Source organism: Trachurus trachurus (assembly GCF_905171665.1).
Source record: "Trachurus trachurus genome assembly, chromosome: 6".
NCBI classification, from domain to species: Eukaryota; Metazoa; Chordata; class Actinopteri; order Carangiformes; family Carangidae; genus Trachurus; species Trachurus trachurus.
The window spans coordinates 2,983,470-2,995,509 of record NC_139897.1 but is presented as its reverse complement, the minus strand read 5'-3'; the positions used below and the strand labels follow the sequence as shown (position 1 = coordinate 2,995,509).

Genomic DNA, 12,040 nt, shown 5'->3' with positions numbered 1-12,040 from the left:
ATCATATTATGTTTGTAAGTCCCATTTATTACTTTATTACTAAACATTCCCAGATAGACAAACCAAATATGCTCAGTTGTGTTATTATCTGAGAACCACAGGAACCGACTGTGTAAACAAATGACAGTATGTCCATGAGCCGCTGACTGTTCAGGCACAGCCTCGGTTTTTAGTTTGGAATCCTGAGCTGTGGTGAACAGACCAGAGAATTTTGTATTAAACAGACTGTAACTTTTATCTGTGTGACTTTGGAAGATAAACAGTTGTTTTGTAGAAATCAGACCAGCGAAGTGACGCCTCATTATTCACTCCAGCTAAACTTGAAAATGTGTTTTGACTAGGGAACGACAGACTATTGGCCTAGCCAATTATTAGTGCCAATTTTTCATTTGTCAATTATTGGTAGGCTAGAACTATTATTTAACTGGTAAAATGAATAATAGGTTTACAGTTAGGATAAGAAGTTTAAAAGTAAAATTAATAAATTGAATTAAATGAATAATAATTAATTTAAAACGTGTTAGTGTCCGTGTCCAGTGGTCTGGAGCAGTGTCCAACCCACAACGCAATCTGGTTGGTTACACATAACAAGTAGCAGCCTATCACTGCTGCAGGCTGCTGTTCACACACACACACAGCAGCTGTGTGTCTATAGGAAAACTGCAGACATCGATGAAATTGTAAGAAGCTATCACAATCCTTCACACTGAAGTTACAACAACACACTCTGATGAACAAGTTCATCAGCTGGTCCAAGTTCAAGAGAGAGAGAGACAGCGCTAACTGCTCAGCTAATGTCACTGGCTGAGCTGAGCGGCACTGAATAAGAGCTGAAGAATTAGTTAAAGGGATAGTTCACCCAAAATGCAAATTTCACTCATTATCTACTCACCCTCATGTCAACTAAGAGCTGTGAGAAGTTTCAGAGTCCTCCGTTCCTTCTCTGAGTTATGGGGGGGGGCCGTGCAGCAGTATTTGTCCATAATGGTTGTCAATGGATACCAACTTTCTTCGTCCAAAAAGACACACCAAAAAACATCCAAATACCTCCATACTGCTCGTCTGTAATGTCCCTCTTGTATTGAAGCCCCGACATGAGAAATTGTTCCGAAAAAAGTTAAATAAGTCTATATTTTAAGCTTGTTTGTAGCGGAAGCTCCCAGTGTCTCAGTTCACTGCTCTTCCTGTGTCAGTGCAAATCTCGTGTGATTTGCACTGACCGGCGGAACAATTTCTCATGTCAGGGCTTCAATACAAGAGGGACATTACAGACGAGCAGTATGGAGGTATTTGGATGTTTTTTGGTGTGTCTTTTTGAAAATTCTCACAGCTCTTAGTCAACATGAGGGTGAGTAGATAATGAGTGAAATTTGAATTTTGGGTGAACTATCCCTTTAAAGTCATTAAAAAGGAGGAGAGCATGGTTCAGGCAGTTCAGGAAACATATAATAACTTCATTAGTTAGGAAATATACGCAGTCGTTAGGCCTGTGTGGAAACGCTGAATCATACGGACACGTCACAGTCAAACGTTGAATGTTGGAGTCCCAATCTAACATTTCAACTTTGGATCTAGTACAACTGAACCTACACTTGGTTTGCACAGGAAGCACTCACAGGCCACTATCATTTAGACAAGATATATGTGACGGTTTAAGAGCTGCACAGGATTTTCTTTCCCCAATCCATATCCACACTCATTACAGGCCCAACAGTGTGGTGCAATACATCCTTATTGTGTGTGTTGTGTAGGTATACGTGTGTGTGCGTAGATGTCCAACCAAACCCAAACTTCCTCCGCTCCTCCGTCCGCTCCCCTCCCTCTGTAATGCTGTTAGCCACATTTTGCATCTGAGCTCATTCATACTTGAAGCCACGACGTCCTACCGCTCACTTCCCAAATCAAATCATCCAAAACACACAGAGGTCAGTGTGTATCCTGGGGCTACAGAGGGAAAACTCCCCTGGGAAACTGCGGGATTCCAGCTCTCACAAGAGATATTTTCACATGCACGCATTCTCAGTCGCTGAAACGACTCTGTGGATATCATTAAAGGGATAGTTCACCCAAAATTCAAATTTCACTCATTATCTACTGTAATGTCCCTCTTGTATTGAAGCCCCGACATGAGAAATTGTTCTGCCAGTACACAGGAAGAGCAGTGAACCGAGACACTGGGAGCTTCCGCTACAAACAAGCTTAAAATATAGACTTATTTAATTTTTTTCGGAACAATTTCTCATGTCGGGGCTTCAATACAAGAGGGACATTACAGACGAGCAGTATGGAGGTATTTGGTTTGTTTTTTGGTGTGTCTTTTTGGACGAAGAAAGTTGGTATCCATTGACAACCATTATATGGACAAATACTGCTGCGCGGACCCCCCCGTAACTCAGAGAAGGAACGGAGGACTCTGAAAATTCTCACAGCTCTTAGTTGACATGAGGGTGAGTAGATAATGAGTGAAATTTGAATTTTGGGTGAACTATCCCTTTAAAAAAAAAAAAAAAACGGCGTAGGGAGACACGGCTCCGCAGAAACGGCTTTTTAAACTGTCAGCTCGTCATCCTGAGCAGCTGAGTGCACTGGATGCCACACATGCTTGTCTGCCTTTCAACCCTCACACACATACACACACAAGCATGAAAAATACACACTGACAAGCTAACGCAGATAGATGGACAGGTGTGCATACACAGGTGTGGCTAAGGAACACTCACACAAACGCTTGCACGTGAATAGAGGCAAACACACACACACACACACTCACACACACACACACACACACATCCTCATTCATGGATCCGGTGTAGATTTTCACCACTTACCTACAACCATTAACGTGAACTCAAAACCTCTTTTGACAGACTTCCGATACACCTGATTGGGGAGATTGGCGAAGCCGACATAGCCCTCCAGGTTCCGCTGCTGGACAGAAACACACAAACATAAACACAAACACACTTTCTGTTAATGCACAAGTCGCAAAAAACATGAATATGAGCTCTAAAAGATTCAATCTTGAACACAGAATATTTTGGCCTTCAGGCGACAGATAACAGACAACAAGAAACACAGAAAAACGCACAGTCGTTATGTGCATACAAAGTGACAGAAATCTTGTTTTTGTGAACCTTCAATTAGCATTTCTGTGTCCTGCAGTGACAAAAGGCCCTTTGAAGTGAAGTGCAGCTGGGATAAATACAAGAGGGGAATAAGAGCTGTTTTAAGGGGGGAAGAGAGGTGAGGGCCGACCGGCTCACAGAGAGAAATAACAGGCTTTCCCCCAGGAGCATGGGAATAGGAAGTGGAGTCAACACTGCCAAAGTCCATTTAAACAAGTTAAGCTAAAACAGAAAAGTGATGGAAGCCAATGAAAGAAACAAATCTACTCCTCATAAAGCTAAGTGGAGGAAGACAAGGTGACACAAACAAATAAATCCAGTCTCCCTACGTGCTGAATCATGTCCATCATGTCCCTCATGTAGTCTCAGTCCAGACCGCCGCTCTCCAGCTGCTGGCTCTCTTTACCACAGAGGTATCTCTTCATCACTTCCTCCCCCCGGCCCGACTCCTCCCTCTCTGCCTGACTCTATCTCCCAGCCGGCTGTCAGATAACAACCCCCCTCCCCCTCCCCCTCCCCCTCCCCCCACCACCGCCGCTACAGTCACCGTGCATCGTCCCTGCACGCTACATGACGCAAACACAATTGATTTGCGGCCTCTCGGGGCTCTGTCATGCATGGCACTGATGGAGAGCTGCCACGCTGTGCTGACAGAAAGAGGCACACAACCACCTACAGCTGAAGTTAAAGGGATAGTTCACCCAAAATTGAAATTTCACTCATTATCTACTCACCCTCATGTGGAGGGCTGGGAGAAGTTTCAGAGTCCTCCGTGGCTTCTCTGAATTACGGGGGGGTCCATGCAGCAGTATTTGTCCGTATAATGGTTGTCAATGGATACCAACTTTCTTCATCCAAAAAGACACACCAAAAAACATCCAAATACCTCCATACTGCTCGTCTGTAATGTTCCGAAAAAAATTAAATAAGCTTGTTTGTAGCGGAAGCTCCCAGTGTCTCGGTTCACTGCTCTTCCTGTGTCCCCGGCAGAACAATTTCTCATGTCGGGGCTTCAATACAAGAGGGACATTACAGACGAGCAGTATGGAGGTATTTGGATGTTTTTTGGTGTGTCTTTTTGGACGAAGAAAGTTGGTATCCATTGACAACCATTATATGGACAAATACTGCTGTGCGGACCCCCCCGTAACTCAGAGAAGGAACGGAGGACTCTGAAAATTCTCACAGCTCTTAGTCGACATGAGGGTGAGTAGAATTTAGTAGAATTTTGGGTGAACTATCCCTTTAAGACAAATGTAAAAAATCCCAGGACAACGCAGACTGAGCTTCTTCCATCAGTGATTGAACCAGAGAACGTGAAAGGATAAAATCTTCAGAACAGTTTATTAGAGCTGGAATGATTTTGTCTGTTATTCACAGAGTTTCTCTACCGTATAAGAAAGAAAAAAAACCCTGAAACCATTTCATGTCAGATTCCAGTTTTTAAAGTGTGAGGTGCTGCTGCTTCTCATTGTAACACAGTATACACATACTGATACTAAACAAACCAAGGGCCGGATGCATACATGATGTCATTCTAACACAGTGTGCACTTGTCTCCACAGTAAACAAAGCTCAGAATAAATGGATCACACTGACTGCACCTCAGTAAACTCATCTGTACTTTCTCTCTGTAAGAACTCCGGCTTCACAGTTCTCGTCTCTCTTCTCTGTGCCTCATGATTTTTTTTTATTGTAAAACTGACTGATTAATCGTCCGTATATGGCTAACCCTGTGGAAGAGTGGAAATGAGGCTCATGAGGCACATGCACATACACCCACACTGAGGTTAGTTTGGCAATCAGCAGTTAGACACACAGTTTATCCAACTGGCTCTGCTCATTCTTCAGTTGCTTCCATTCACTTTCTCCCAGATAAAGAGTGGGTGTTGTAGCTATATCCCCAACAAGTGGGACTCTTGAATGTTTCACCTGTAAGAAAAGCCAGTCTCACTAAGCAAGGCGAGGCCCGACTCATAAACATACCGTTTATCACTGGAAACAGGCCGCTGACCCAATTTCAGTCCAAATCCATTGTTGGGGGAAAAAGTCAGGCTAATGTGCACTGCATCACCGCAACATGTCGTTTCATTTAGAAACTAAATTCCTCAGCTCCTGAGTTCTTTAAAGGAATAGTTCAACATTTTGGCAAATTGGCCCATTGCCATAATCTCTATAGTTTTAGGAGTAGGTTTGTTGTGGTTTAGAACAGCGGAGCAGAGCCACAAGCTGCTCAGAGCTACGCTACGGAGGCTGATAAGATTTCTTGGTTTCCCTCATCAAACTCATCAAAATACACAATCCAACAACTCCAAAACACTACGTTACCAACGTTACGACACGAGTTGTTTTCGAGGTAAATCCATGCAAAACCGCTGATGCCCGTTCCCGTTGGAGGCAGTTTTTCATCAAGCAGTCTCTGCATTTACCTCGAAAACAACTCTGTCTGGTAACGTTGTGTTATTATCTCATAGCGTGGTGAATGTGCAGGTCACAACTTGTCCACCAGAGCGTTTTGGAGTTGTTGGATTGTGTATTTGATGAGTTTGATGAGCGAAACCAAGAAATCCCATTAGCCTCCGTAGTGTAGCTCTTAGCAGCTCACCGCTCTGCTCCGCTGTTCTAAAAATAGCTTGCACCGACAAATAAAGGTAACAAACCTACTGCTATGACTATAGGGATTATGGCAATGGGCCAATTTGCCAAAATGTTGAACTATCCCTTTAAAGACGTGGACAAACACAGAGCTTCACATTAATGTCCCAGCATCTAGATTCTGTGGTGATCTGCTTCATGTGTTTTATGGACTACTAGTGCACAGAGTGATGGGAGGCAGTACACAAACTGAATGTTTTACATACTTTTGGTCCCTTAGGCCTGTTTGTCATAGTTCTGACCAAAAGCATCTATTAATGCTGAGACATACAATAACACAGCAGAGTTCAACATCCACTACAGAGTCTTCGTGGTGACCTTTCCCAGGAGAGTGGACGTTGCTGAATCTGATTGATGACCCCGGGTTTGGAACGTTACGTGACGTTCAACAACCCTATATTTTCTGGACTGTAATATAGTGATGTTGTAAACATATTTTTGGCCCAGCTCCACGTTTGAGTATCAGCTCCGAGTCATCATTCACAACAAGGGTGTGACTTACAGTATGTCTGTCTCAATTACAACCGCAATCCAGAGTGGCAGCTATAGGTCTGCACACGTATTCAAAGTATAATTAAATGGCCAAGTGCAGTGACCAAGTCACAGCGGCTGGAAAGGAAAACTGTGTCTCCACATTGTTGTGCGTTGTTAGCAGCACAGACGTTATGGTGCTTCAGAGTAGAGGTACACCAATCAATCAGTTTGGGTTTATAAACTATCATTATGGGCAGTAATATTGGCTCTGATGGTGACTGATGGTGGCGAACCCTCCATCAGTCGCACACGCTACATCATTTCATAACACCACATCTCCTCAAAGGATAACAGGGTAACAGGAGAATTGATATCTAGCAGGGCACAGTATTAAAGGACAATTCCAGGCAAATTCAACTCAGGGGTGTATTTTCCTAACATTTTAGGTCTAAAAGAAGCAATCTGAAGATTTTCAGTTTAATTGCTCCTGTTTTGCGGTGGTTGTGTCTGTCCCCGCATCGTCACGGCAGCAATGAATGGGAGCGGATGCAAGTTCCGCTGCTTAGGCTGTTCACATCCCTCATTTTTTTCCACAGACAGTGTCAGATGGCGACTCAAACATGCACCCAGAAGTTTGTTTACTTCAAGCAAGCCGACATGTTTGTAAAACTAGATCTAATTCAAAGTCTCCCAGAGTCTCGCGCGAAACCCAAGTTGCCGTGCTCGGTGTGTTCAGGTGCAGTTGGAGCAACCGCTTGTGTCATAAACACAGGAATATCACTTCTTGACTTTCTTGACTTGAAAATCTTCAGATTGCTTCTTTTAGACCTAAAATAGTTGAATTTGCCCAGAATTGTCCTTTAACACTGCCCCCTAAACTAAGCATTAAATAGACAGTTTTCTACAGATGAACTACCTGCGTTGTCATTTTCTTTTCCACAGAAAAGGGTGAGGGACAAAATAGGGGTTATTGTGATTTAAAATGTGTTGCGTCACTCACATGCTCCCTGACCGAGCTGTCTGGACTGCTGACTAGTAATGTGCTTCTTTTTTTTTTGTAGCTTCGTCCTGGTCCAAACTATTGCTTTTACACTGCCTGTCCCCAAAAAAGTCACCACTTGGATTCAACTAAGCTAATAGCTAAGAGCTTCCCATTGGATAATTACTACATGGATGATTATGTTTCAGCTGGCAACAACTTATCTAACCCTAACTGACGCAGTCTCATTTCTTAAACAACCATGTCAGAAGAGGACACATCCTGTGGTAGAGGAAAAGATGGTAATCTGTTTCAGAAGGGTCAAATTATTGGCATGAATAAAGCAAATAAAACATCTAAGGAGATTACTGAGACTACTGAAATTGGGTTAAGAACTGTTAGAACCGCATTATTAAAAACTGGAAGGACAGAGGGGAACCATCATCTTCAAGGAAGAAAAGTGGTCCAATGTGACCACAGGGTCCAGACCTGAACCACATTGAAAATCTTTGAAAAATTAATGCAACTCTGGACGGGAATAAATGTTGTGGCATTGCAGAAGCTTATTGAAACGATGCCTCAGCAAATGCTTGCCGTAATCAAAGCTAAAGGCGGTCCAATTAAATATTAGAGTGTGTGACTTTTGGATGGGCGGTGTACATCGGCCTTTACACCTACACCGGTCCGACTGCGGGTTGAAGTGGACTTCGGGGCCGCCCGGCCTACGAATCCTATTCTCCAGACCTAAAGGAACATGTTTGTTTGGTGCAAGACGAAATGTAAAAACAATTCCAACTGAAAATGGCAGTATCTGCCAAAAATGATTGCAATATGATATTTTTTGCATAGTGGAAACTGTTTCCTAGCAACATAAAACTAATGCTGGTCTTCGGACTCTTTGAACGTTGCCAAAGTTGTGTTTGTGGTTCACCTACTGTACTGCCTTGGGAGAACTCCTCACATTACCACACACTCCCACCCGGGGACAGATTCAATGCTATGGCTGAAAAACAATAAAATGTCACATAAGGGTGTCAGGAGTCAGGACTGTGTGTGTGACTATGGATGAGGAACTTCCTGTCGCACCAACTTGCCAATAATGAGTTTTACTAAATGTCAAATACAAACCCAATCTCTACATTCTGTAGCCCTCGTTTCCCACTGTTGGAGTGTGACATTCAAAAATCTGTAGATTACACAACAACACTGCTGTGGACACACAAGCTGCTGGGAATGGGATAGAAAAGGAAACAATCTATTGGCCTGATCGATACTCTGTGATGGATGCAGCTCGACAGCATGAACAGCTTCTCTCAACAAGCCTGAAGCACTTTCCACCATTTCCACATTTGATCCACCCACATACAAGTTTTGTCTGTGTGCATGTGTGAGTGTGTTACATAATGTACCACCTCTGATAAGCAGGTAACGAGCACTATCAGTGTGTGTCTGTGTGTAGGTGGAGTCTCTGGGTTAAATGCTGCACTAGTAAAATAGTGCGTAGCTTTGCGTGCATGTGTGTAAATGTATTTCCATAAGGCTATGAATGAAGAAACCTTGTGCCTGCGTGCTGATGTTCAATAATAATACTGTATATTTAAAGGGATAGTTCAACATTTTGGCAAATTGGCCCATTGCCATAATCGCTATAGTCATAGCAGTAGGTTCGTTACCTCTAATTGTCAGTGTAAGCTATTTTTAGAACGGCGGAGCGGAGCAGCAGGCTGCTCAGGGCTATGCTATGGAGGCTAAGGGAATTTCTTGGTTTCCCTCATCAAACTCATCAAATACACAATCCAACAACTCCAAAACGCTGTCGTGGACAAGTTGTGAGCTGCACAATCACCACGCTATGAGATAATAACACAATGTTACCAGACCAGAGTTGTTTTAGAGGTAAATTCATGCAAAACTGCTGATGCGCGTCGCGTTCAGGGACAGTTTTTCAGCATGCAGACTCTGTATTTACCCTGTATTTATCTCGACAACGGCTCCGTTTCATAACGTTCCATTATTATCTCATAGCGTGGTGAATGTGCAGGCCACAACTTGTCCACGAAAGCGTTTTGGAGTTGTTGGATTGTGTATTTGATGAGTTTGATGAGGGAAACCAAGAAATTCCTTTAGCCTCCATAGCGTAGCTCCGAGCAGCTCGCCGCTCCGCGCCTCCGTTCTAAAAATAGCTTGCACCAACAAATAAAGGTAACGAACCTACTGCTATGACTATAGCGATTATGGCAATGGGCCAATTTGCCAAAATGTTGAACTATCCCTTTAAGATATTACATTGTGGATATCACCAAAGTAAAGCACAATAACTGTGCTCATCAGACTATCTCTGTAATTTATGCTGCTGCATCACTGTTCTCTTGTGCAATGTATTATTCAAGTAGATTTTTTCAGATGAAAGTGACTAACTGAGAGAAAAATATGCAGTGGAGGTAAAAAAAGAAAAAGAAAAAGGGAAGTGAGAGGAAAGCCATAGTCAGTGCGTCCATACCATTTCTATCACCCCTCCCCCAGTCCACCCAGTGGTGATAGTAGCTGCCTGGCTCTCTGACATCATCTATATTGCCAAGTCCACCACCCTATTCAGCAGCTGATGCCGGGGCCGTCCTCCCGGCCATCAGCTGTCTTTGAACTTGCATTTGTTACATTTCAAATATGAATTGTGCAATTGTGCTGCAGAGCTAAAAAAAAAATCTGCAAAAGGAGAACATAAATTGTTTGAAAACAGTGCATGTGTAATTCTTCCTTTAGTTATTTTTAGCAGTGAGCGCATTGTGTCTTCACTATCTAGCCATCTGAGCACACCGTCTGTGTGTGTGTGTGTGTGTGTGTGTGTGTGTGTGTGTGTGTGTGTGTGTGTGTGTGTGTGTGTGTGTGTGTCCACCCCGCAGACTGTATGACAAACAGATACAACACAAACCAAGCCGAAGCTGCCATTGCTTTAAGTAAATCAACATTGCAACAAGCCCAGAACAAAGCAAGCCTCTCTGTATCTCCAGCAGTGAGTGGTTCAGTCACTGTCGAAATATGTCAAATGCAGTCAAATAAAAATAAACTTTATCTTGCTGGTGGTCTATATGGTGATATTTTCCCTGGGACTTGACAATCAGACCTTGTCTGGGAGCACTGACACTTTCTTCGTTTAGTCTCTCTCACTGTCAAACATGGTTGATGAGAAAACTTATCTCAATAAAAATGATCTATTCTAGCTACCTAACTACAATGTAACCCTTAATTAAGACCACAAAATGTATCCAAATGTTGCTGGACCCTCAAACCAGCTTGAAGACAACATTATAATATATCTTAACACAGGATCTTTTGCTACAACATGTGAATTGTATCATGGCTTGGCCGCCCACAGCCATCAGGATGAGGCTATGGGATGGGAGGTGAGACATCTTTAACACACTGCTATCAACTGTGGGTCAACCAATGATTATGGCAGACCTAAATGATGCCGAACTCATTAGTAGACTGCATCATGCTGCTCAGGCGGCTTGAGTGATGTTTTACTTGAGAATATGTCTTTATAATGAAGCTCAACAATCAAATCTGTCAACATTGATCATGAGGTTTGGTGTGCATTGTGCAGCTCTCTGCAGGCATGAAGGCTCGCAGCCAGCCCGGACTAGGCTACTACACACAGGGTCGGTTCAATATGGATTTTAATTAGTCAACATTGTTGTCAACACTGGGAGTAGGCTACCGCACTGAGAAAATGGACTTACAGCGATGCTGGGAACCGTAGTCTCTGGTCGCTCGATCATTGTAGCCTACTACGCTGCTGTCACCACCCAGGTCCCAGCCTGCCACGGACACACAGTCACCACGGAGACACGGAGACACGGAGATAGATCCTGGAGAAACGACGGAGCAGCGAGCAGCTGGCAGCGGAGTGGACAGCAAGAGAGACCAGACTGAGATGAATGAATGAGTTTAAATTACATATGGCCGCTGGAGATACTACTACAAGATGTAGCACAGTGACGAATAATGCTCCGACTGTTTTCCTTTCCAGGCGAACAAACACGGGCCGAACACTGCTACATCCGGTTGGCAGTTTCACAATAAGACGAAATGCATCTTCACAATAAACTTTTACTTTTACTAATACTAGGCTACTACTTCTTCTACTACTACTACCACCACCACCATTATTATTATTATTATTATTATTATTATTATTATTATTATTATTATTATTATTATTATTGATAATAATAATAATAATAATAATAATAATAATAATAGCCTACTAATACTAATATTATTAATAATATTAGTATTAGTAGGCTATTATTATTATTATTATTATTATTATTATTATTATTATTATTATTATTATTATTATCATCAATGGTAATAATAATAATTATTATTATTATTACCATTGATAATAATAATAATAATAATAATAATAATAATAATAATAATAATGATAGCCTACTAATACTAATATTATTAATAATATTAGTATTAGTAGGCTATTATTATTATTATTATTATTATTATTATTATTATCAATGGTAATAATAATTATTATTATTACCATTGATAATAATAATAATACTTATTATTATTATTATTATTATAGTAGGCTACATCTTTATTTGTCTTGCACCTTTCATACACAAATCACAGCAGGATGTGCTTTAACACGTAGCTACAGTAGTTTACCTATACACATACACACACACAATAGGAGCAAATACATTTAACAGTAGACATAAAAACTAGCTTATATTAGAGTTAAATTGAAATTGAAAGAGAAAACCTAAGGTCAGTAAAAATAGGT

At 41.9% G+C, this 12,040-nt stretch overlaps 1 protein-coding gene across 4 annotated transcripts in view; it reads right to left on the bottom strand.

Moving 5' to 3' along the window:
- The window catches only part of LOC310987507 (septin-7-like), a 65,775-nt gene extending 54,522 nt beyond the window's left edge, over positions 1-11,253 (bottom strand). The window contains exons 1-2 of one of the 4 annotated variants that reach the window (XM_083973803.1): positions 10,974-11,253; positions 2,829-2,928 (exon numbers count right to left, since the gene is read on the bottom strand). In XM_083973803.1, coding sequence (XP_083829929.1) covers positions 2,829-2,928; positions 10,974-11,012 — 139 coding nt within the window. In that variant the 5' untranslated portion in view covers positions 11,013-11,253. Of the gene's footprint in view, positions 1-2,828; positions 2,929-3,454; positions 3,554-10,973 lie in introns of those variants that run through there. The other 3 variants (XM_083973804.1, XM_083973806.1, XM_083973805.1) reach the window with 3 other exon arrangements.
- Positions 11,254-12,040: the final 787 nt, after the last annotated feature.